General features: G+C 44.6%; 1 protein-coding gene across 4 annotated transcripts in view; it reads left to right on the top strand.

Annotated features, from left to right (window-relative positions):
- Positions 1–8719: 8719 nt before the first annotated feature.
- Positions 8720–25883, top strand: part of FCHSD2 (FCH and double SH3 domains 2) — a 237908-nt gene continuing 220744 nt past the window's right edge. For 2 of the 4 annotated variants that reach the window (XM_055549012.1, XM_055549013.1), the window contains exons 1-2: positions 8720–9123; positions 10876–10973. In XM_055549012.1, the coding sequence (XP_055404987.1) occupies positions 9103–9123; positions 10876–10973 (119 nt within the window). In that variant the 5' untranslated portion in view covers positions 8720–9102. The other 2 variants (XM_055549014.1, XM_055549015.1) reach the window with 2 other exon arrangements.

Genomic DNA, 25883 nt, shown 5'->3' with positions numbered 1-25883 from the left:
CCAGGGAGGAAGCAAGCAAGTCTTTTAATTTCATGGCTGCAGTCACCATCCACAGTGATTCCCTAATACCACGCCAACATACACAGTGCCTGAGAGACAGAGAGAGCTGGGCCCCGGGTCACAGGGCCAATGTGAGATAAAGAGTATCCAGATTATACAGTGAAGGGCCACATAGCTAGAAAGCAGTAGAGCCACAATTCAAACCAGTTAGTCTGACTTGTTTGAATTTTGGACAGAGGAGCCTGGTGGGCCACAGTCCATGGGGTTGCTAAGTGTCGGACATAACTGAGTGACTAAGCACAGCACAGTCTGACTTAGAACTTAACCCAAGCTCTTAGCCATGACCCCAAGCTGAATGCCCAGTGTACAGGGAGGAAAGGCAATGGAGTTAGTGTGACCCAGCACAAGGTGCCTTGTCCTTCAGACCTACACTGTCCCCTTTGTGGTCCGTGCACTCACAAGCCTCCCACTGTGGGGAGAAGCAGTGAAGTCACTACCCAGTGTACCTCGTGAGGACAGAGGGCTCAACAAAAACAGATGACAGGCCTGAATAGGCCCTCAGGCAACACCCTCCCTTAGGGAGCTGTACTGGGCCTTCTATTCTATTATCTGGCTGCCCACACTTAACACTCCACTGCTGGTAAGCCTCAGGTTCTTCAGGCTTTCCAATCCATCCATCCATCCATCCAGATTCCTTGTCCTAAGTGCTGGGAACATAGTGACAAATAAAACCTCCTCCCAGAGATCTATGGGGACGGGGAGCACTGATAGGATGGGTGAGAGGAATGCACATGCTTATTACAAAGTGTGAGAAACACCCTAAAGGGGTATCACTTTTCCAAAAAAAAATCATGTTAAATTTTATTTATTTTTGGCTGGGCTGGGTCTTCGTTGCGGTATGTGGTCTTCTCGTTGCAGTGGCTTCTCTAGTTGCAGAGCATGGACTCTAGGTGTGCGGGTTTCACTAGTTACAGCATGCAGGCTCAGTAGTGGTGGCTCGTGGGCACTAGAGGGTGGCTTAGTTGCCTCACGGCATGGATCTTACTGGACGGGATTGAACTCGTGTCCCTGCATTGGCAGGCAGATTCCTAACCACTGGACCACCAGGGAAGCCCAACACTTTTCAACATTTAGAGGGAACATCAAAGTGGGACACCCATGGAAGACCACAGTGTACCTCTGCAGGCTGATTTCCTAGGATTCACTACTCAGGCTGCTCCTAAACATGGCTCAGGCCCATGCAGCCTGCGGTTTTTGCTCTCTCTCACTGTTCCTCTCCTGGGAATGTCCACCTCCCATGCATCAAAGCCCACTTCCGGTTCAGCCTTCCGAGTCCCCTCTTTTAGACAGAGGCAGCTTCCCCACTTGGAGCTAGCACAGCTAGCTTTGGAATTTCTTACTCATGCTGGAACAATAGTGAAGCAATTCTAGATCTTGTTTCTCCATCTGTAGCTCCTGTTAATTCAACTTTTCATTTTCTCCTCCTTGAATACTACATTTGCTCTAAAAGTTTGACAGTTTGGCAGCCCAGTTTTTGAGAGAAGAGGTTGCATGAGGCCAGAAACTATGACAGAGTTGTTAATCATCTGGATACCGGAGTTGCAATCCTGCTTCTAACTGTGTGATCACGGGGAAGTTATTTAACCTCTCTGAACTTCTGTTTTCCCATCCTTAGTGAAGTGAAAGTCACTCAGTCGTGTACGACTCTTTGCGACCCCATGGACTATACAGTCCATGGAATTCTCCAGGCCAGAATACTGTAGTGGGTAGCCTTTCCCTTCTCCAGGGGATCTTCCCAACCCAGGGTTCGAACCCAGGTCTCCCACATTGCAGGCGGACTCTTTACCAACTGAGCTATCAGGGAAGCCCTTCCCATCCTTAAAGTCAGGATAACTGGTGTTGTGAGAATCAATGAGTTAATATAGTCAAAGCCCAAAGTACCAGGCTGTGCCTGGTACTCCATAAGCGTGTAAGAAATTTTAGCTATTATTATTACAGCTATCATGAGGGGTCAGACCAATGTGTAAACAACTCCTCACACCCAAGCAAAGCTTGTGCAGATACACAGAGAGGCTCAACACACAGGCACACTTTGAAGATGAGGCTGGGTGGGTAACTATAACCTCATTTTAGAGATGGGCATAGGCTCAGACAAGGCAGGGGCATTCATTCATCTAACAAATATTTATGGGCAATTACCACATGTCAGGCACTGCCTCTCTTCCCACACAAAGACTTCTGAATCCTCAGGGAGGGGATGAAGATACTGTGTTTTAAACAAGCACCCTTAGGTGATTCTCAGCTGAGGCAAGTCTGCAAAAAACACTTAGATTCCAGGATACTAGGGCAAGCATCTGGCCAGATTTCAAATTTGGAACTGGGTTTGATAGGAAATACCATCTTCTGGTGGCAGATTTGCACATCAGTTAAGAGCACAGACCCTGGAGCCTTGATTAATTGGGTACAAATCTTAGTTTGCATTACCCTTAGCGACTGCAGGGTAAAACGTGGCCAATAGTATTAACTACTTCAAATTTGTTGCGAGAATTAAATTATTTATGTGACGTGCTGACACATAGTAGCTATTATAAAGTGTGAGCTATTATTATTACTGTGCCCACTGTAGATAAGCATCAGAGAAGGCAGGGGTGGTGGATTTGACGCTTCTTACCCCAGGATTGGCTCTGCCTACAGTGTTGGCGGTGTCTGTCTCTTCAGGGAGACTCACCACCTGCTCCCTTCCGCTGGAAGAGCTTTCCTGAGCCAGGGAATTCCCTCTCATAGCAACTGACAGAAGCTCCCAGCATTCTGATGCCACACGCACTGCCCACAGCAACATGGCAAGAATTAGATCCCATCATGGGGCCAAGGCTGGACCAGGAAGACAGATGGGTTTAGGGATTGGAGCTGTCCATTTAGGAGGGCTGAAAATCAGAGAGGGAGTACAGGTCCTGGGGAAGTTTGTCTCCATACACTGGGCCAACTTTGGTTGAGAGTGGTGCTCAGCTCACCCATGCCACAGTACGCTGGTGTGTGGATGGATGTGTTGCAGACAGGCAAAGGGTGGGTGCCCAGGGAGAAGGCAGGATGCCAGGGCCTCTGCCAGCCCTCCAGGACACTCATTTTGGCCTACAGCCCCCCAGCAGGGAGCAGGCAAGCATGTTCTGTTTTGGCATTAACTAGGCAAGCTGTGGGAAAGTAAGCAGCAGGCTTCCTAAGCTGAATAGGGTCTGCTCCCTCCACAGGCCAGTGCACAGTGGTTATAGAGCTGTCCCTCCCCGGAAACAATTCTCTCCCCTGCTCCCTGCCTGACCTCCCAACCCCCAGCTCAGCCTGGAGGGTCTTCTCTGTGGAAGAGGCTCCCAGATGGGTAGCATCCCATGCCTTCCAGGCTGGGAAGTCCCAGTGTCCCAGAAGAGGAAACGAAGGCTGAGGGAGGGCAGGGACTTCCCGGGTCCTCACAGTGAGTCAGGACAAAACCAAGACTGTAGCTGGGCTCAACCTCCTCCCAAGGGAATTCCTCTTTTTGTGTTTTATTATTTTTTTAAACTTGCAAACAAAACCAGAATGAAAATGCAGGGAAGCTGAAGGAAAACACATGCACACACAGAGGAAACTCATATTTGTAGGCCAGTATGTTGTAGGCATTTTATATAAACATTCCCATTTAATTCCCATCACAACCCTGCAAAAAATCATTATTTTCCTTTTATGGACAAGGGAACCTGGTTTAAAAGAGGTTTTAGGACTTGGTCAAGAATCCAAAGCTAGGCGGAGGAGGAGCTGGACATCTGACCCAGGTTTGCTGACCCCAAATCCCTGTGCTGTCCACCCAAACCTGTTGTACCCATTGGTCCAGCTTCACAGAGTTGTAATCATAGTGCAATTCCCAGTGGGAAGCCCTGGTCAGCATCCCACATGGCAGTCATTCAGCCTTCCTTAACGTATCCCAGGTTGGGTAGTCACTTGCTTACATAGCTCCCCAGCCCTTTACAGATCATGTACCTGTTATTTCACTGGACTTGCACCCACCCACCTAGGAGGAACAAAGGGCAGAATCTGCAATGTGCCAAAGGTCACACTCAGCGAGTGCCTGGTAGAGATAGGACTAGATCTATGGTTTCCTGCCTCTTGATGTCAAAATCATGTGATGGTTAGCTCCTATTATAGCCTTGGGGCTGTCCCCTTACCTCCACCCCGAGCTGTAATACTCCTTGACAGGGGCACTGACAGAGCATGTAATTCCCTACCCCAGTGCTTGCCTCTCAGGGACTCACCTCTGGCCTTAGATCTCTGCTACCTGACTCTCCTGGGCTGACCTGCATGTCCTGACCTTACTGCATACCTTTGGTTCATGTGTTGAGATTGTGGGCTGCTGGAGTACAGGGCCTGGAGTATACCTCAGATAGCTGCTTACAACTGAGCCCAGAATAAGGGGCTTTTGATGCTGGATAGAATCTAAGATCTAGTTCTGCCACAGACCCACTTTGTGCCCTAGGAAGAGCCTCTACCCTCTTCTTGTGGCTGATTTTGAAGCTTCACTCCAGTGGGCTGTGATTCTCTGTCTGAGAGCTGTGGAAGAGACAGGCTCATTTCTACATCAGGCTTAACAGAGGCCTGTGTGAGAGATACCTCAGGCAGGAGCAAAAACCAGTGTGTGTGTGTGAGCTGGAGATAGACGGGGAAAGGTGACTAGGGTAGAAGGGAGGTGAATGGGGGTGAGGTTCACAGACTGCATTGTCTGCAACAGCGTCCCCAGGTCGGCTTGCAGGGGCGGGGTGCGGGGCTCAGGCAGGAGATAGCTGGCATCTGGATGGGGAGACAGGTAGTCCTGAGCAGTCTGCAACAGTGTGAGTGGGAGATAATGACAAAGCAAGGAAGGGGATAGAGGAGGCTTTGAATCCCCACTACAGCAAGGGGTGCCTTGGTGCAGAATGGGCAGATGGGATGCTGGCCACCTTCTTTGGAGAAAGCTTTGAATGGAGTACTAACCTGTCATGGGTGTCCATTCTGGGGTGCTGGAGTGGGTGAGGTGGGGTGCTGTTCCATGTTAGCCATGCTCAAGTGCTGGTGCATACTTTACCTGAGGTTTCTCCTGGGAGTCCTGTGGAATACGAAAATAGCTTGTCTTTCAATGCCCACTTTTACATCTGTACCAGGTCAACTTTCAGTCCTGGCTCTGACTTAGAATCACATTCCTTCCAGGAGACTATATAGCCGCAGGCATGCTGAAGGGAGAGCACAGCTTCAGAGCTAGAGGTAGTCAGGGGCTAGGCCTCGCTCTCCTGTCCTAACTGTGTGACCTTGGGTAGGTCGTTTTACTTCTGGGCCTCAGTTTGTGAAATCTGTGAAATGGGTCATATGTACTGCTAGGGTTTGTGGTGAGGGTTAGAAGCAATGAAAATAATATGCTTAGTTCAGAGCTTGAAACATGGAAGAGGGGAAATAAATGGTAGCTATTATTAATTCCTTCTCAGGGTAAGAATCCCATCTGTGGCCTCCTCGATGGAAGGGAGCCAGCACCTGGTTGCACAGTCACAGGGATGGAGGAGCTCACTCCCTCCAGGGGCCACTCTGCCTGGAAAACCTCCTTCTTGAGATGCAGCTGAGACCTGTACCAGTTTGGTCTCCAGGGCCACAGGAACGTTCTATGGCATTTCCCCCAAAGAATCTCAAGAGGTCTGACTGTAAAAGAGTGCTTGCCTGCATCGTAGGAGCAAGACTCTGGAAGTCCCCAGCCTGGTTCAAAGGGGACATTTTAGTCAGGCTTACATTATATAGAAATCTCTTTCTCTATTCCTGTGGAGTCTGGAACATATGGATTGTACCCTCCCAAATCTGCTTTTTTCCCTGGGTGAACTCTCCCAATTCCTTTGAACACTTCTCATAGAGGCAACCTCAGGTGGTGCAGTGGTAAAGAATCCACCTGCCAACGCACGAGATGGGAGTTTGATGCCTGGGTTGGGAAGATCATCTGGAGAAGGAAATGGCTACCCACTCCAGTATTCCTGCCTGGGAAATCCCACGGACAGAGGAGCCTGGCGGGCTACAGTCCATAGGGTCACAGGGAGTCGGACACGACTGAGTGGCTGAGCACACAGAGAGGCAAACAGGAGAACTGAGTTCTGGTCCCAAATCCATCACTTCAGGGCAAGTCACTTATCTTCACTGAGCCTCTGGTTCCTCATTTGTAAAATGAAGAAAACAATACTCTCTCATAGGATGATAATGAAGATTAGTTTGGAAAAGTAATACAAAAGTTTGGGGTTGGGAAAAGGCACTTGGTAAATATTAAACACATTTTAAAAGAAACCACATTTTTGAGAAAGCAGTTAGCAAGTAAGCCCATCTGATGTTGCCTCTTAGCTTCTTACAACACCTGTAAAGAAAATCATTCCAGAAAGTCAGTGCCATTCCTGGCTTCAAAATAAGGGCAAATCAGGTGGAGGGTACCCTCCTCAATCCATAAAGTCAAGTCCCAGGGTTTGACTTCAGCTGTGAAAAGCTTACTAGGTTCCAGGCTCATTCACTTATCTTATTCTGCAATTGTGGATCAAAGCCTAGAGAAGGCTTAGCAGATCAATGATAGAGACTGGATCCCAAATTTCCCAACATCTAGCACCTTTATATGCCTAGTGCTCACTTCCAATAAAGAGAAGTGAAGGGAGGGTAATTTCTGGACCAGGCTAGTTGTAACTTTTTGTTTGCAGGACACTGCATCTGGGCAAGCAGTTACCCCTTCCTCTCCACTAGTCCAGTGTCATTCATGGAATGGTTAGCCTGGAACTCAGCCACGGTGAAGGCCCAGGCTGATTGTTCCTTGTTCACCCTTGTGTCCCCAGTGTCTGATCCAAGGCTTGGCACAAAGCAGGACTTTAGAAAATACTTTTTGGATAAATGATGAATCAGCCAGCCTGTATTAAGCACTATACGAGAGGCCCTGTGGTAGGAGAAATTTTATTTAATATAACGAGCCTGTGAGGCTAGTTTTAGATGCCCATTTTACAGGTGAGGAAATATAGGTTGAAAGAGATGAACTGATTAGGTCAAGGCCTCACAATGAACTGCTGGTAGAACTGAGCCCAGGCTGGCTACCTCCACCCTAGCCCACAGAGGTCAGGGAGCTGGGCCTCCACCCACTTATTCCCTTGCCCCAGGCTTTCCCAGATACTAATTGAGGACTCTGATAAAGGGTTCACTATGAATGGCCTCAAGGAAACCAGAAATAGCAAGCCTAGTCTTCCAATTCCTATACAGGTTAATCTGCCTCAAGCATAGCTCTGATTCTATCAACTTCCTATTCAAGAATCTAGGCTAACAATGTAAACAATCTAGGTTGTTCCATCGTCCTAATAGCTGGCCAAGAGGATTTGGTCAAGTTACTTGGGTCTCTCCAGGCTTCACTCACTTTCCTTTTTGCCTGACCCCACTTCTGAGAACAGGTGTTTGAGACCCCAACTTCTGATAAACTGGGGCATTCTAATTCACCCTCCACACATCCCTATGGCTCTGGAAGAGGTGTTTTTCATTTTTCTAAGGACTTCAAGGGAGGCTGATATCCCTACACCCAGATGGTCTGGATAGAGGAGGAAGACGGAGCCCGGGGAGCAGACCAGAGCATCCTGGTTGGGAGATGAGGAAGCCTGAGCTCACCCAAATAGCTAGGCGCAGGCAGAGTGGACTGGCACCCAGAGTGGGATGGCACCTAGAGGTCCTGACTCTCATTCAAGAGCTTCCTCCACTGCCCCTGGAGCCTCCTTTACTTTTCCTCTTGATTGTCATCTGCACCTGTTTCTCTGTACCCTCGAGAACACTTAGTTACCCAGAGATTCTAGCACTGCTGTGTAACCTTCATAAAGTCTCCACTCCTCTGGCCTTCCATCTGTGAAATGGGGGATAGGGTTGGACTTGGACGCCCTGTAGCAGACGACCGATTTTTCCTTTGCAGGGCAACTCGCCCTCGCCCTCACCCAAGCCAGGCATTCGGGGCCGCTGCGAAAGGACTTGTCCACGCTCGCTCCTAGGTGCCTTGGCCCGCCAGGCTCATCTGCACGAGAGGGTAGGGGTGTTGGAGGACCATGAAGCAAAAAAGGCACTCTGCTACTCCCTCAAACAAATAGGCGTACTGCCTGACCCCCCTCCCGCCACATTGTAACTCACACACACTCACACACACGAGTGGGCGTCAGGAGAAGACGGCGGCTTACGCGCGTGCGTCGGCGCAAAGCCCTCTCCCGCCCACGTGCGCGCCCCCGCCGGAGGCGCGCACCGCGGCGGGCAGGCGGGAAAGCGCGCGGGAAGCCCCCGGCTGGCTCCCGCTGTGGGGGAGGGAAGACAGGAGGCGTTTGGAACGTGCCATTCTCGGAGAGAACGGGGGGGATTTCCGTGCTGCGATAGCGTTGTTACCCCTCTCATTCGCCGACCGATCCGTTAGCTCCCTCCGTTCCCCGCCGCCATACGGAGCCCCGAGCCGCGGCCGCGCTCCCTCCCAGAAGCCTGGCCCGGCCCCTCGAGCCCGGCTGTGGCCTAAGCTGTCCCCTCCGCCGCCGGAGTGGGGCGCTGCGCCGCGCGTTGGGGCCGGAAATTCCCGCGGCCTGAGTGGAGGAACCGAAGCACAGAGCGCGGCGCCGCCTACCACCTCCCGGGGCCCGGCAGAGAGGGTCGGGCTGCCTTAGTGGGGGTGGGAGGGCCGCGTGTGAGGAACTGCGGAGCCGGCGGCGGGTGGGGAGGCGCGGAGGGCAGGGGACGGGACGACAGGGTTGCTGCTCCAGAGGCTGGGAGACCCTGCTCCCCCGCAGCCGGGCCCCCGCCCCCTCGCGGTCTCCGCCTCCTTGCCTCACACACCCCCCGGGCCGCCAGAGCCCAGGCCTTCCCGGGGCTCCTCCTCCTTCTCTTCACACTCACCCTCCGACCCGGGTTCTTCTGCCACCCGCCGGCCTTGCAGCTTCCCGGGCGAGTCTTCGTTCTCAGGCTCTCCTTACACACACACACACACACACACAAGCACACGCCCGCTCCCGGGGCGGCCCTCTCCTCTCGACCCTCCTTTTCGTCTCCTCACTTACGCTGCCGTGGGAGGAGGATTGATGTCCCTTCAGCATCATGCAGCCGCCGCCGAGGAAGGTGAGGATGCAGCTGGGGGTCTTTGAGGTTTTGGGCGGGGATGCGTACAAGGAACGCGGCTGGGGCACCGCGGCGCCCCCTCCCCCTTTGCGCAGGGGGCCGTGAACGCGGTCGTCTCGGGCTTGTCACTCACTTGCCGCCGGTTCCTGAAGGGGGGCGCGCGTGTTTGGTGCCTTCGCGGCGGAGGGGCGGCCGTGGCTTGTCCCCTCCACGCACAGGAGACCACCCCCCAACCCTAGACATTTCACAAGAGTTTCGAGTGTGTGTGTGTGTGTGTGTGTGTGTGTGTGTGTGTGTGAGCGCGCGCATGGCAGTGCTGCTCTCTGCAAAGTGCTTTCTCCGGGGCTGCACCGAGGGGAGGTGGGGGAGCCCCTGCAGCTTTGCAGAGCCTTGTGTTTGTGTGACTGTTCAGTCTGCACCAGGTTTGAGCTCCCCTCTCGCTTGTTGCCACCCTCGCGCATTTGCCGATTTACAGGACATTTGTTACCAGCCTAGCCTTAAGATTTGGCCCGCTTTCCCCACCGGGCGACCGAAAAGAAGTCGCAATAGCCACCCCACCCCAGGGGAAAACAAGAAATTAAGCATTGAACGGTCCTGCCTTTCTCTTCCCGGTTCCTGCCCCGCCCCTCCGACAAGGGGGAGAGGAAGGTGGTGATTCTCTTCCCAGGAGAGCGAGAACCGGGCGGTGCGTGGCGTGTTCGCCGCGATCTGGGCTTGGGGTGGGAGTGACGAGTGCTCCGGACTTGTCAGCAGCTTCAACCCTTCCAGAACTGTTTCAGTGTCCTCTTCCCCAGTTTTTTTCCCAGGGACCGAGGCTGTGTCCTTGTCGTTTCAATCTTGCAGATGGTTACTGTCTACTCAGGGTGCTGGGTGGAGGAGGCTGTTCTGTCCTCCCCTTGTGGGCAAACATTTGGTGAATGCCTAACTCACTCGTGTCTGCTCCCTCTTCTTTTCTGTTTCTCACCTGGGTTCTCCAAGTGAGTCTTTTTCTTTTCACACGTAGCCCTCCGGTAGCCCTGCTCCGGTGGCGGCGAGGGTTCCAGGCCCACTGTAACCTGAATCCTGACCTGGCGGGTGAGGCACTGGCCAATTTGCATTTACTGTTCTGTTTGAAGTGGAAATGCCTCGGGAACCGGCTTGCTGGGGTGGCTTAAAAGCACTGCCTATGCTGGAAGGTCACTTTTGCTTTCTTCTTCGTGAACAAGAGATTGTGATTTGATGTGCTGTCAGCAAGGGCGTCATCCTGCGAGTGTGCTTCTCCTAGCCATTATAGAATAATTTTTGTAGTTGATGGATGCATATAATTTCATGAATGTGTAAATTTCAGTCATTAGATATTAGGCATTCTTATGTCCCCTTCTCCCATCTATGCTCTGCTCACCTCTCCTTATGGTTAATACATTTGAATCCTGTTTGGAAGAAGTAGAAGACAGACTCTTTTAAAGCTCTAAGAAGACCTAGATAGGTATTGTACATGAAATGAAACGACTGGCAGTTTATTTTGCACCTCTTTAATCTGTAATTTTTATACTCATGTACTTTCATTTAGCTTCTGCTTCAGGTGATTTTGGCTAGTTGTTAAAATTAAGTATCTGCTAAAAAAAGTAAACAAAATTAGGTGGCTAATAACAGGATTGTGGTCCTCAGAGGAGAGGCAAGTAACAGTTATATATTCTGACAAGTATTACATATTTTCCTTAAATAATCTTTTAAAGTTGCGGTAAGCCCTTATAAATATGTGGTATATTTCAGGTGAAAGTTACACAGGAACTGAAAAACATTCAAGTTGAACAGATGACAAAACTTCAAGCCAAACATCAAGCAGAATGTGATTTGCTTGAAGATATGAGGTAAGGTTATAGTAAATAGTTGGAGAACTTCTATATCTCTGTTTCAAAGAACCTTTGAGTTACCAAGCCCCAGGAACTGATGATGGAATTTCCTTTTGGATTTCCTGCTTTAAGGCTGTTAGAGCTTTAACTCAGCTAGAAATTGTAACTGGAACTAACACAATACAAACTTTTTTCCTTCAGTGGAGAAACCTATAACGTTCACATACTTTTATGAAAATAGAAAGTTCTTACAAATTTATCAAATTATATAAACAGTGAAATGGAAATTCTTATTTAATCCTTCTACTAAATTGACCTTTCTGCATTTATTGACCTTAACGATTTCACCTGGAATTTTAAACTGACACCTGGTTAATGATTAATATCTGGGGGTGAGCCAGTCAACCTCAGGTGATTATTAGAACATGACAAATATAAGTTTGAACATTAAATTTAGTGGGACATGTGTTTATCAGATTTTATTGTTAAACTTAACCAGTATCCACAATCAGCTAACTTTGAATTTAAAAGATAAGACATCTTGCCAGCATTGGGAAAGTCAGTAACTTTCTTTATGGAGGTAATCATGACTCAGTTTATTGAAAGAAACACCACTGTTTTAGCAGTTCTATAATACAAACTGACAGTTCAGCAAACATATTTTTGTAAAGGTTGATTTGCATGTTGAAACAGAGTAGCTGCCATTCTTATTTCCCTATATTAATGTATTTATTAAACTGAAATTGGGTCTGTAAGCCTCATCAGATTTTTTCCTGTGCTGCACAAAACGTCATGTTGATTTCATGAAAAATACCAACTATATGTTGTCATATTTATGTGTTCAGTTAGCTGAATTGTTCGTAGCCCAAAGATTTTTATTTAATAGTTCTTTTTTTTCCCCTCCCATATTTAATTTAGGTAGTGTTTATGAATATTTCTACTATTTACATACCTTTTCAGGGTTTCTAACTAAGGCATATTAATTAGACTCATCCAAACTTGGATATACCAAGATCATTGTTTTCTGACTGGAAACTACTTTTTTTTTTAACTTTTATTTTTACTTTGGTGTATAGGTGAGTAACAATGTTGTGTTAGTTTCAGGTGAAAACTACTCTATTTTAGTTCTGTATTTGTTTCTTTGCTTTTCTTGTGGCCACAGGGATGTTTTTAGATTTAAATAATTCCTGTGCAAGATACCCGAAATTTTTCATATGGTTAAAATTAAGTTTGTAACAACTATTAAGTGAACTAAGGCATTTTATATTTTAGCAGTTTTAGGAAGGCAGACTTAGTTTGTAAGTAAAGTTCTTCTGTGGGGTATGAATAGTCAGTAGTCATTGTCCTTTTGATTATATTCTAAAGACTTCTTGTTTGCATTCTTTTCTCTGTTTCCCCTGTTGCCTCTTCCTTGACTTATGGTCAACTAGATGGACACACAGTTGCTGCCAAGTTGGTCTAGGTTGTTGCTCCCGCTGCTACTGTTTAGTTGTTTGTATTATTCCTGACTTCATTACATTTCACTTGCATTGCTGTGGTAATATCCTAATTATTGCTTTAGTGTTCTCGTATCTTCTAATCTTCTCCCAATCTCCGTTTAAATCTGTTTTCCACATTGTCGTCAGTTAACTTTCTAATCGCTATTATATATGAGGTTCTCTGTGGTCTTCTGAATAAAGACCAAACACTTTGTTATAGCATATGTAGCCCTTTGCAACCCAGTTGCAAGCTACAAGCTCCGTTTTCCTGGCTTAGTTACTACCATTTCATGCCCATTTATCCTTCCTTCTTAATCCTCTGGCTTGGCCACTCAGGACTTCTGGTTATCTAATTGTGTTCTCTACATTCATGCCTTTGTTTGCACCCTCCCGGTTTTCATCTGGCAAATTCTGGTTGCCATTTAAGTTTGTGAGTTTGCTCTTCTCTGTGATCTCAAATGATTTTGATTTGCACATGCTTCTGTCTTCCCCCATCATATGAATTCCTTGAAGTCATAGGCTAAGCCTTACTCGGGTTTGTATCTTTGTACTTTTTGTTTAAGCTGGCAGAATTGTTAAGTGGATGTAACTGTTAAGTGGATTATTTAAGTGTAGTTTATTAGTTTTTAGGTGATACATTTTATAAGCTCTATTTATAGGGAGCTATAGGTGGTGTTGGGTCTTCTTGGGTGGTTCAGTGGTAAATAATCTGCTTGTCAATGCAGGAGAAGCGTGTTCAGTTCCTGGGTCAGGAAGATCCCCTGGAGAAGGGAATGACAACCCACTCCAGTATTATTGCCTGGGAAATCCCATGCACAGAGGAGCCTGATGGGCTACAGTCCATGGGGTCACAAAGGAGTTGGACACAACTTAGTGACTAACAACAATAGGTGGTGTCATTTTAATTTGACTCATGTAGGCACTTTAAGTTGTACTTTGGCTATTTGATGTTGAGTATATCTGTGTATGTGCATGTTCTTTGTGACCCCCATGGACTGTAACCCACCAGGTTCCTCTGCCCATGGGATTTTCCCGGTAAGAATACTAGAGTGGATTGCCATGTCCTCCAGGGAATCTTCCTGACCCAGGGATTGAACCAGAGTCTCCTGCATTGGCAGGAGAATTCTTTACTACTGAGCCACCTAGGAAGCCAGAGTATTTATGTATAATATGTAAATACAGTGATTGTTGGTGCGCCAAGGATTAATGGGATTTTTTATATTTTAAAGGAGTGTGTTCTCCTTTGTATTAAATCAATGAGATGAATCCCTTCATTCTTAAATAGTTGTGAGCAGAATACTATATTACCTTCTAAAACATAACTTTAGATTTCTGATTTGCTTTTTTCTCCCTAATGGTAATGCAGAATTGGAAGTTTAAAATTGTCTATTCTCAATAGTCATAACTTTTATTGCTTGAGGAGAAGGTGGTCTGGCTTTTCTGGTCTGTCTTAGCAAGTGGAATGACCTTTTAAAAATTCATTAGAAATCTCTGAGCTTGGATTTTTATATGTATTTTGTTGTAAAGGATCTTGCCTGCTTTTCCTTTTTTGAGGCTCTCACCACCACCTTCCTCCCTAAAATCCCATAAATAGCTCTCCTTCTCACTGATGCATCCCCCACCAGTGTTATACTCAGTTTAAATTACTATGAATTTACTATCCCCAAATTCAGATAACTTTGATTTTTAACATAAAGAAGTAGACAGAGAAAAAATTTTTGTGACTTTAAAAAAAGTTAAAAAAAAAAAAAGTCCACAACACATTAAACTGTAAATAGGAAAATTTTATTCTGGGTTATAGCTTCCCTTGGAGAAGGCAATGGCACCCCACTCCAGTACTTTTGCCTGGAAAATCCCATGGACGGAGGAGCCTGGTAGGCTGCAGTCCATTGGGTCACTAAGAGTCGGACATGACTGAGCGACTTCACTTTCACTTTTCACTTTCATACATTGGAGAAGGAAATGGCAACCCACTCCAGTGTTCTTGCCTGGAGAATCCCAGGGACGGCAGAGCCTGGTGGGCTGCCATCTATGGGTCGCACAGAGTCGGACACGACTGAAGTGACTTAGCATACAACATTCTGGAAAAAGCAAAAATTATGAAGATGGATCTTAAAAAATTATATAAATGAACTTATTTACAAAACAGAAATAGATTCACAGACCTAAAAAACAAACTTATTGGTTACTAAAGGGGATGGGGGTCTGCGTGTTTGATCCCTGGGTGTGGAAGATCCCCTGGAGAAGGAAATGACAACCCACTCCAGTATTCTTGCCTGGGGAAATCCCATGGATAGAGGAGCCTGGTGGACTGCAGTCCATGGGGTCATAGAGAGTCAGACACAACTTAGTGACTAAACCACTATTACCACCAACCATGGTTAGTTCCCCACTCCCTCTCACCCTGTGGAATTTTGAAAGGAGGCCGATTATGGTATCGTGTTTTTTCCCCATTGCTCTCCTCCCCTTCTTCAGTTTATTTGTTCTAGGGGTGCATGTGGAAGCTGGTGTATTGGGAGTGAAGTATGAGAAGGAAAGATAACTCATTTGTTGTTAATCAGGCACATTCCATGCTTTGGGGAGATTTTATACTGAAGTGTTTCCTGTTGACTTTTGCTGTCAGCAGTAGACAAGCACACTTTACTTTCTTTTTAGTTTATTATTAGTTTATTCTCTCTTTGCTTTCTAAGGCCATGTATAAGTAAGTTTCTGAATCCTACAGTCTATGTGTTGTTTATTAGTATAATGTATTTCTTGTTTATTCTAATGATGTGCTAACTCCAGTCAATAAAGAAAGTTCTTTGAAGGGACCCAGAATATAAAGAACTGCCTTCTTAGTAGACATTTTTAGGTTGTTGTATAATATTTTAAAAATCTTAGAATTTTAGTCAGGTGGATACTATGGTATTTGTTGATTTTATAGATGAAAATGGAAACCAAGGCACAGTTGAGAGGAAGTGAATCATATTGAGGTGGACTCTACCCACTCCAGTATTCTGGCCTGGAGAATTCCATGGACTGGATAGTTCATGGAGTCACAAAGAGTCGGACATGACTGAGTGACTTTCACTTCACTAGACTTGTTTACTTTCCCGTATCTGTATTTCCCAAGCTTTTAACCAAGGAACTCATAATGGCTCCCATATTTGGAAACATTTGCCTATCAGAATACATTTTAACAAATAATTTGTGTTCTTACTTTTTATTGTTCATATTACTGAGCTGTGAGTCAGCTTTGAGTCAGTATTTTAAAGCTAGTAACACGAGTACAACCAAAGGCAAAGATACATAAACTTTACCTCAGAGAGGGCTAAGTGTATGTATGATTTCTTACAGATGTTCTGAAAAATTTAAACTGGCTCAAGAAGCACTTGTCTTTTCACTGTAGACATCTGCAGGTCTAGTGACCTCAAGTGAGGAATTGCTATGCTATATGTTACCTTCTCTAAACTGTTGGTTCATGGGGGTCACTGGGGATTGGATTCTGAAGTCTGTTGATGTGAGCTCTGAGACTTTTTTTTCATTGTCTCAGATACCTTTATATATAAAAGGGAAACTTAGAGGTAATCTGGCTTCCCAAGGGTTCCTAGCGGTGAAGAACCAGCCAATGCAGGAGACCTAAGAGACTCAGGTTTGATCCCTGGGTCAGGAGGATCCCCTGGAGGAGGGCATGGCAACCCACTCCAGTATTCTTGCCTGGAGAATCCCATGGGTAGAGGAGCCTGGCGGGCTACAGTCCCGAACAGAGTTGTACAGAGTTGTACAGGGTCGTACAGAGTCGGATACGGCTGAATTGGCTTAGCACACAGAAGTGGTCTGGTCTTGTTTGTTGTTCATACGCTCATTTGTTTCCGACTCTTTGGGACTCCATGGACTGCAGCATGCCAGGCTTCTCTGTGCCTCACTGTCTTCTGGAGCTTGCTCAGACTCATGTCCATCAAGTCAGTGATGCTATCCAACCAGCTCATCCTTTTCCCCCTTCTCCTGCTGCCTTCAATCTTTCCCAGCATCAGGATCTTTTCTAATGAGTTAGCTCTTTACCTCACGTGGCCAAAGTATTGGAGCTTCAAAATCAGTCCTCCCAATAAATACTCAGGATTGATTTCATTTAGGATTGATTGGTTTGATCTCCATGCAGTCCGAGGGACTCCCAGGAGTCTTCTCCAGCACCACAGTTCAAAAGCATCAACTCTTTGACACTCAGCCTTCTTTATGGTCCAAGTCTCACATCAGTACATGACTACTGGAAAAACCATAGCTTTGACTAGATGGACCTTTGTCATTAAAGTAATGTCTCTGCTTTTTAATACACTGTCTAGGTTTGTTATAGCTTTCCTTCTAAGGAGGGAGCATCTTTTAATTTCATGGTTACAGTTACTGTCTGCAGTGATTTTGGAGCCCAAGAAGATAAAGTCTGTCATTTTCTAATTTTTCCCCATCTATTTGCCATGAAGTGATGGGACCAGATACCATGATCTTAGTTTTTTGAATGTTGAGTTTCAAGCCAGCTTTTTCACTCTCCTCTTTCACCTTCATCAAGAGACTCTTTAGTTCCTCTTCGCTTTTTGCCGTAAGGGTGGTGTCATTTGCATATCTCAGGTTATTGATATTTCTCCTGGCAGTCTTGATTCCAGCTTGTGTTTCATCCAGCCTGGCATTTCACATGATGCACTCTGCATATAAGTTAAGTAAGAAGGGTCAGATCAGATCAGTCACTCAGTCGTGTCTGACTCTTTGCGACCCCATGAATCGCAGCACGCCAGGCCTCCCTGTCCATCACCAACTCCCAGAGTTCACTGAGACTCATGTCCATCAAGTCAGTGATGCCATCCAGCTATCTCATCCTCTGTCATCCCCTTCTCCTCCTGCCCCCAATCCCTCCCAGCATCAGAGTCTTTTCCAATGAGTCAACTCTTCGCATGAGGTGGCCAAAGTACTGGAGTTTCAGCTTTAGCATCATTCCTTCCAAAGAAATCCCAGGGCTGATCTCCTTCAGAATGGACTGATTGGATCTCCTTGCAGGCCAAGGGACTCTCAAGAGTCTTCTCCAACACCACAGTTCAAAAGCATCAATTCTTCAGCCCTCAGCCTTCTTCACAGTCCAACTCTCACATCCATACATGACCACAGAAAAAAACCATAGCCTTGACTAGACGAACCTTTGTGGGCAAAGTAATGTCTCTGCTTTTGAATATGCTATCTAGGTTGGTCATAACTTTCCTTCCAAGGAGTAAGCGTCTTTTCATTTCATGGCTGCAGTCACCATCTGTAGTGATTTTGGAGCCCAGAAAAATAAAGTCTGACACTGTTTCCACTGTTTCCCCATCTATTTCCCATGAAGTGATGGGACCAGATGCCATGATCTTAGTTTTCTGAATGTTGAGCTTTAAGCCAACATTTTCACTCTCCACTTTCACTTTCATCAAGAGGCTTTTGAGTTCTTCTTCACTTTCTGCCATAAGGGTGGTGTCATCTGCATATCTGAGGTTATTGATATTTCTCCCGGCAATCTTGATTCCAGCTTGTGTTTCTTCCAGTCCAGCGTTTCTCATGATGTACTCTGCATATAAGTTAAATAAACAGGGTGACAATATACAGCCTTGACGAACTCCTTTTCCTATTTGGAACCAGTCTGTTTTTTCAACAGGTCCAGTTCTAACTGTTGCTTCCTGATCTGCATACAAATTTCTCAAGAGGCAGATCAGATGATCTGGTATTCCCATCTCTTTCAGAATTTTCCACAGTTTATTGTGATGCACACAGTCAAAGGCTTTGGCATAGTCAATAAAGCAGAAATAGATTTTTTTCTGGAACTCTCTTGCTTTTTCCATGATCCAGTGGATGTTGGCAATTTGATCTCTGGTTCCTCTGCCTTTTCTAAAACCAGCTTGAACATCTGGAAGTTCACGGTTCACATATTGCTGAAGCCTGGCTTGGAGAATTTTGAGCATGACTTTACTAGCATGTGAGATGAGTGCAATTGTGCGGTAGTTTGAGCATTCTTTGGCATTGCCTTTCTTTGGGATTGGAATGAAAACTGACCTTTTCCAGTCCTGTGGCCATTGCTGAGTTTTCCAAATTTGCTGGCATATTGAGTGCAGCACTTTCACAGCATCATCTTTCAGGATTTGGAATAGCTCAGCTGGAATTCCATCACCTCCACTAGCTTTGTTCAGAGTGATGCTTTCTAAGGCCCACTTGACTTCACATTCCAGGATGTCTGGCTCTAGGTCAGTATCACACCATCGTGATTATCTGGGTCGTGAAGATCTTTTTTGTATAGTTCTTCTGTGTATTCTTGCCATCTCTTCTTAATATCTTCTGCTTCTGTTAGGTCCATACCATTTCTGTCCTATCATCTTTGCATGAAATGTTCCTTTGGTATCTCTGATTTTCTTGAAGAGATCCCTAGTCTTTCCCATTCTGTTGTTTTCCTCTATTTCTTTGCATTGATTGCTGAAGAAGGCTTTCTTATGTCTTCTTGCTATTCTTTGGAACTCTGCATTCAGATGTTTATATCTTTCCTTTTCTCCTTTGCTTTTCACTTCTCTTCTTTTCACACCTATTTGTAAGGCCTCCCCAGACAGCCATTTTGCTTTTTTGCATTTCTTTTCCATGGGAATGGTCTTGATCCCTGTCTCCTGTACAATGTCACGAACCTCATTCCATAGTTCATCAGGCAGTCTATCTATCAGATCTAGACCCTTAAATCTATTTCTCACTTCCACTGTATAATCATAAGGGATTTGATTTAGGTCATACCTGAATGGTCTAGTGGTTTTCCCTACTTTCTTCAATTTCAGTCTGAATTTGGCAATAAGGAGTTCATGGTCTGAGCCACAGTCAGCTCCTGGTCTTGTTTTTGCTGACTGTATAGAGCTTCTCCATCTTTGGCTGCAAAGAATATAATCAATCTGATTTCGGTGTTGACCATCTGGTGATGTCCATGTATAGAGTCTTCTCTTGTGTTGTTGGAAGAGGGTGTTTGTTATGACCAGTGCATTTTCTTGGCAAAACTCTATTAGTCTTTGCCCTGCTTCATTCCGTATTCCAAGGCCAGATTTGCCTGTTACTCCAGGTGTTTCTTGACTTCCTACTTTTGCATTCCAGTCCCCTATAATGAAAAGGACATCTTTTTTGGGTGTTAGTTCTAAAAGGTCGTGTAGGTCTTCATAGAACCGTTCAGCTTCAGCTTCTTCAGCGTTACTGGTTGGGGCATAGACTTGGATTACTGTGATATTGAATGGTTTGCCTTGGAAACGAACAGAGATCATTCTGTCATTTTTGAGATTGCATCCAAGTACTGCATTTCGGACTCTTTTGTTGACCATGATGGCCACTCCATTTCTTCTGAGGGATTCCTGCCCGCAGTAGTAGATATAATGGTCATCTGAGTTAAATTCATCCATTCCAGTCCATTTCAGTTCGCTGATTCCTAGAATGTCGACATTCACTCTTGCCTTCTCTTGTTTGACCACTTCCAATTTGCCTTGATTCATGGACCTGACATTACAGATTCCTATGCAATATTGCTTTTTACAGCATCGGACCTTGCTTGTATCACCAGTCACATCCACAGCTGGGTATTCTTTTTGCTTTGGCTCCATCCCTTCATTTTTTCTGGAGTTATGTCTCCGCTGATCTCCAGTAGCATATTGGGCACCTACTGACCTGGGGAGTTTCTCTTTCAGTATCCTATCATTTTGCCTTTTCATACTGTTCATGGGGTTCTCAAGGCAAGAATCCTGAAATGGTTTGCCATTCCCTTCTCCAGTGGACCACATTCTGTCAGATCTCTCCACCATGACCCGCCCGTCTTGGGTTGCCCCATGGGCATGGCTTAGTTTCATTGAGTTAGACAAGGCTGTGGTCCTAGTGTGATTAGATTGACTAGTTTTCTGTGAGTATGGTTTCAGTGTGTTTGCCCTCTGATGCCCTCTTGCAACACCTACCGTCTTACTTGGGTTTCTCTTACCTTGGGCATGGGGTATCTCTTCACAGCTGCTCCAGCAAAGCGCAGCCATTGCTCCTTACCTTGGACGAGGGGTATCTCCTCACCGCAGCCCTTCCTGACCTTCAACGTGGGATAGCTCCTCTAGGCCCTCCTGTGGCCTCGCAGCCACGGCTCCTTGGACGTGGGGTTGTTCCTCCCCGCTGCGGCCCTTGGCCTCGGGCTTAGGGGCGTGGGGTAGCTCCTCCCGCCCGCCACCCCGGCCTCAGGCTTGGGGTGTGGGGTATCTCCTCCCGCTCGCTGCCCCTGACCTCGGACGAGGGGTAACTCCTCTCGTTGCCGCCCCTGACCTCAGACGTGGGGTATCTCCTCTCCGCCGCTCCCCCTGACCTCGGACGCGGGGTAGCTCCTCTTGGCCGCCACCCTTCGAGCATGGGGTCCTCCCGGCTTCTGCAGAATTGTTTTTGAAGCTTATTGTCTTCTGTCACCTAATATTATTTATGATAATTCTTCGGACGGTTGTTTGGTTTTTAACTTTTAGCCACACCCCAAGGCATGTGGGCCCTTAGTTCCCCAAACAGGGACCAAACCTGTGCCCCCTGCACTGGAAGGCAGAATCTTAACCTCTGGACGTCCAGAGAAATCTCTAGAGGGTTTTTAAAAAACAGATTTATTGAGATCTAATTCACTTGCCATACAATTAACCCATTCAGAGTGGGGTTTTTTTTTTTTTTTTTTTTGGTATATTCGGTTATACAACCATCATTATACTTCAGAACATTTTTGGTCTCCTTTCAAGAAAGTACTTATTAGCAGTCACTTCCCATCACCTTATCCAGCCTTAAGCAATTATGTTCTTTCTCTGTGGAAGTAAAATCTATATAAATGGAATCATACAACATATGGTCTTCAGCTTTTACTTAGCATAATATCTTCAAGGTTCATCCATGTTATGGCATCAGTACTTCATTCCTTTTTTATGGCAGGATAATATTCCATTGTGTAGGTATACTACATTCTTTTAATCTGTTCATCAGTTGGACTTTTTTGCTATTATGAATAATGTTCATTTGAGCAAATTTTTCTGTGGATTTATGTTTTCATTTCTCTTGGGTATATACCTAGTAGCGGAATTGCTGAGTCATGCTGCTGCCGCTAAGTCGCTTCAGTCGTGTCATTGCTGAGTCATGAGGTAACTCTATATAAACTTTTTGAGGAACTTTGAAATTGTTTTGAAATTGTTTTCCGAAGTGGCTATACCATTTTATATTCCTGCTAGCTGTAATGTATGAAGGTTCCAGTTTCTATACATTTTTGTTATTTATAATGTTTGTTATTGATTATATCAAACATCAAATCAAGTCAAAATAGCATTTGATTATAGCCATTCTAGTAGGCGTGATTGTTGTTGCTTAGTTGCTAAGTTATGTCTGACTCTTTGTGGCCCCATGGACTATAGCCCATCACGCTCCTCTGTCCATGGAAGTTTTCAGGCAAGAATACTGGAGTGGTTTGGCCTTTCCTTCTCCAGTGATCAATCTAACCCAAGTCTCCTGCCTGGCAGGCCTATTCTTTACCACAGAACCACCTGGGAAGCCTTTATTAGGTGTGAAGTGGTATCATATTTTGGCTTTGATTTGCATTTCCCTAATAGCTTATGATGTTGAGGGCTTTTGTGTGTGCTTATTGGCTGTTTGCATATCTTCTTTGGATAAATGTCTATTCACATCCTTTGCCCATTTTTAAATTGGATTGTCTTTTTCCTGTTGAGTTGTAAGAGTTCCTTTTTTGGCTCTGCTGGGTCTTAATTGTCACGTGTGCTTCTCTAGTTGTGGCACGCGGGCTCTTTAGTAATGGCATGAAGGCTTAGTTGCCCCATGGCATGTGGGATCTTAGTTTCTCAACCAGGTATCAAACCCATGTTCCCTGCATTGGAAGGCAGATTCTTAGCCACTGGGCCATCAGGGAAGTCCCATAAACGTTCTTTATACATTTATCTTATCAGCTATATGATTTGCAAATATATGCAGTATTTTTCCCACTCTGAGGTGATTCTTATGTGCTCTAAATTTTGAGAACCACTCAAGTGGTAAAAAAGAGTAAGAACTTTGAAGATAGACCAGAGATTGAAACCCAGCTCTGCCACTTATTAGCTGGATCATCTAGGACAAATTACTAAATTCTCTGAGCTTCATATTTCATGTATGTAAAATAAGGTTAATGCCTAACTTTTTGCTGCTCTGTAAAGAGTTAAACAAGATAGGTAAAACACCAAGCATGGTAGATGTTCACCGTTGGTAGCTTCAGGATATGCAAGATAACAAAGTAAGTTATTGTGTTTTTTTTTTAATTTAGTTTTAATTTATTTTTAATTGAAGGATAGTCTCTTTTCAATGTTGTGGTTTCTGCCATACATCAGTATGAATCAGCCATAGGTATACATGTGTCCCTTCCCTCTTGAATGTCCCACCCCATCCCACTTCTCTAAGTTGTAATAGAACACCAGTTTGAGCTCCCTGAGTCATACAGCAGATTCCCACTGGCTATCTATATTTATTGTGTTTTATTAATTCTCATAAGCATATATTTTTACATTCTTAGATTTCTAAAATCTGGATCCATCTTATAGTTGCTTTTGTTTGTGATGTGGTTGTTGTCTCTTCATGCACAGAACTTGCAGAGTAGTTTTCAGCAGGCTTGGAAGAAAATCTCAGAGATATGGTTTGAATACAAATGCTGGATCACCCAGGGATTTCATGGCACAGAAGATGATATTGTGTGGAAAAACAGTAATGACTGATTTAAAAAAGTGATTCAGAAGAATTTGAGCCTGAGTGTGACCAATTTATTCACCAATTTATTTCTTTTACCTTTTAAAAATTATGCACAGGAGCAATGTATGCTAAAATTTTAATGAAGTTTAAAAGAGCTCTTTTAATAAGTAAAGTTGTGATACAGCATTGTATCAATTTAAATGGGAGCATTTTTTCTTAGTGTAACACAGTGTGACTTGTAATCAGTGGAGTTTTAGATAATGAAAATTCGAAGTCGGAAGTCAGGTTCTGGACCCTGGTCTTTTTTGTTCATTCAACAAATATTATTGTTTCTCAATCTAGTATTCTTTCAAATTAGAATTTAAAGATGAAGTAAATCATGAGAGGGAGAATTTTTTTTAAACAGAGTTAGGTGGAATTAAACTAAGGACTAATAATGAAAGTTACCCACCACTTAGGTTAAGAACAGAAGTGCTGAAGAATTTTTATGTGCGATTTTCCTTGATTTGGTCTTTTTAGCCACAGTTAAATGAATATGGAGTTTGTAAAGGTGATCTGAGTGGTAGGGTAGCTGATCACAGCTACTAGAATGAGCCCTAGCTTAGAGATATACAACATGGATATGAATCCTAGTTGTTAATCTTTATTAATTATGTGACTTTGGGCACAAGTCACTTAAACTTCTCTGAGCCTCATGTTTCTTATCAGCAATGATAGTTTTAATACCTTAGGGGGTTATTTTGATAATTAAAGTAGCTCACATAAAAGCTTTCTTGCTTAGTGCATGGAACATAGTAGATGCTCAACAGATGCATGTGGAATGTAATTTTGTTAAGTAATTAAGAACATCAGTTCAGAAATCATGGTCTTTGACTTACTCATCCTGTAAAGAGTTATCCTGTGAATTAAAAACTGTAATGAACCTCAAGGATAAACTGTTCAGTAATGCTAAAGAATTTCCTCCACCAAGTTCAGCAGTCCTAGGTACCTTCCATCTTTCCATGTTGATAATGACTCCCCTTGTGATTGCAGATGGCATATGCAATTCTAAGATGCTAATCTCATGCAACATTAGGTGGAAAAAGCGGAAGTGCAATTTTTCCTTATGCAAACTTTCTCTCCTTACCTTCCCTCCTTTCCTTCTACGAGGGAAGACAATTTCTACCAGAAAATTTCCCAAAAGTCTTTCCCTTGTATCTTGTTGCTTGAGTTTGCTTCATATGGCCTTGCAGCGTAGCTGCAGAGGAGGCTGGGAATGTGATTACCTTCTTGGAGAACTGGTACTTGCCAGTAAGAAATAGATATTGGTGGCACTAATACAGCTTTTCCACGTTACTTATTGCCCTGTTTGCCACAGGGACCCATTTCTAGTTTACTCCTAGTAGTTCCCATAAAAGTGTAAAAGATATGTTGATGTTAGATTATGAAAAATATAGCTAGAATTCCAGTTGTTCCAAGAAGATTAGGAATAAGAGATTCTTTAGAAACCATTTGTATCTCCTCCTTTCGATTCCTTTGAAGTTCACTGACTTAGGTCAGGAGCAGGTTTTTGCATTTACCTTAAAAAATGGGCCAGTAGGCCAGTAGCCTCTTAGGAGTCTCCTCTTAAAAACACAGGAGTGGTTAATGATCTTGCCACTTTTGGCCTTCTGATAATTTGGGGAAATCATGGTCTAAGGACCCTCCAGGTAGTACCATTTTTGCTAAAGTCCTTTTACTTCTTAGGTGAAAGCATTAATAAGTAGTAAAGTGGCTAAACTGAAAGCTGGGAAGGACAAATATGAGCTTGAATTGCTCCTAGCTGAGTAATTTACCCTAATAATTGAGGATTGGCAATTCAGTCTTGAATGTATAAAGTATGAAACCTTTTACCTGAGGAGGCCTGTGGTGCTCAGTTGATGTTTGTAAATTCTTCGAATGCCCGTTTGAATCTCACAGATGCTGTTTGTTGGTATCAGTCTTCAGGAATGATCTGATGCATAAGCAGGAGTTAGTTTGTAAGTCTGGTTTGTGCTGTTGACTCTTGAGTGACTAGTTTGGGAAGTAGGCACGGAAACTTGCAACCATTTCCTTTGTTCCATTGCTGCAGATTTCCTGTCTTGTGTTGGTCAGGACTAACTTAATAGAATATTAGCTGGTATTTTTATTTCATTTTATTGTTTCTTCATAGTATTCTTCTTGGTTATACTTTACATTCAATTTGATCTCATTTTCGGCATTCATGTGCGAGTATCTTGTCATCTGGATGTTTTCTGTTTTGTGAGTAATCCCAATTCAAAAAGAAAATGTTATTTCTGGTGTTAAAGAAAAGTGTTACCACATCTGTGGTCCTACAGGAAACAACTGGGAATGTATACCCCTTGATTATATTTTAGTGTTGTTTACCCTCCACTGGTGGCTGGAGAAGGAGATGAGAGGCAGAGACTTTTAAAAATAAATATTTTTGGCTATACCCCACAACATGTGGGACCTTAGTTCTCCGATGGGATTGAACCAGTGCCCTCTGCATTGTGAGGCCAAGTCTGGACGATCAGGGAAGTCCCTTAGACTTTTTATTGTATGCCTTTTTGTGTAACTTTGAATTTGGAACTATGTAAATATTATATACTCTTAAAACTAAAACTAAATGATTCAGTATTGGTAAAAAAAAATTTTTTTTAAGCTCTACCATTAAGTGTCAATGTAGCATTTATTTATTTTTTTTGGTTGCGCTGCGTCTTCGTTG

This window comes from Bubalus kerabau, chromosome 15 (assembly GCF_029407905.1).
Source record: "Bubalus kerabau isolate K-KA32 ecotype Philippines breed swamp buffalo chromosome 15, PCC_UOA_SB_1v2, whole genome shotgun sequence".
Lineage (NCBI taxonomy): Eukaryota > Metazoa > Chordata > Mammalia > Artiodactyla > Bovidae > Bubalus > Bubalus kerabau.
This window is presented reverse-complemented; position numbering and strand designations above follow the sequence as displayed.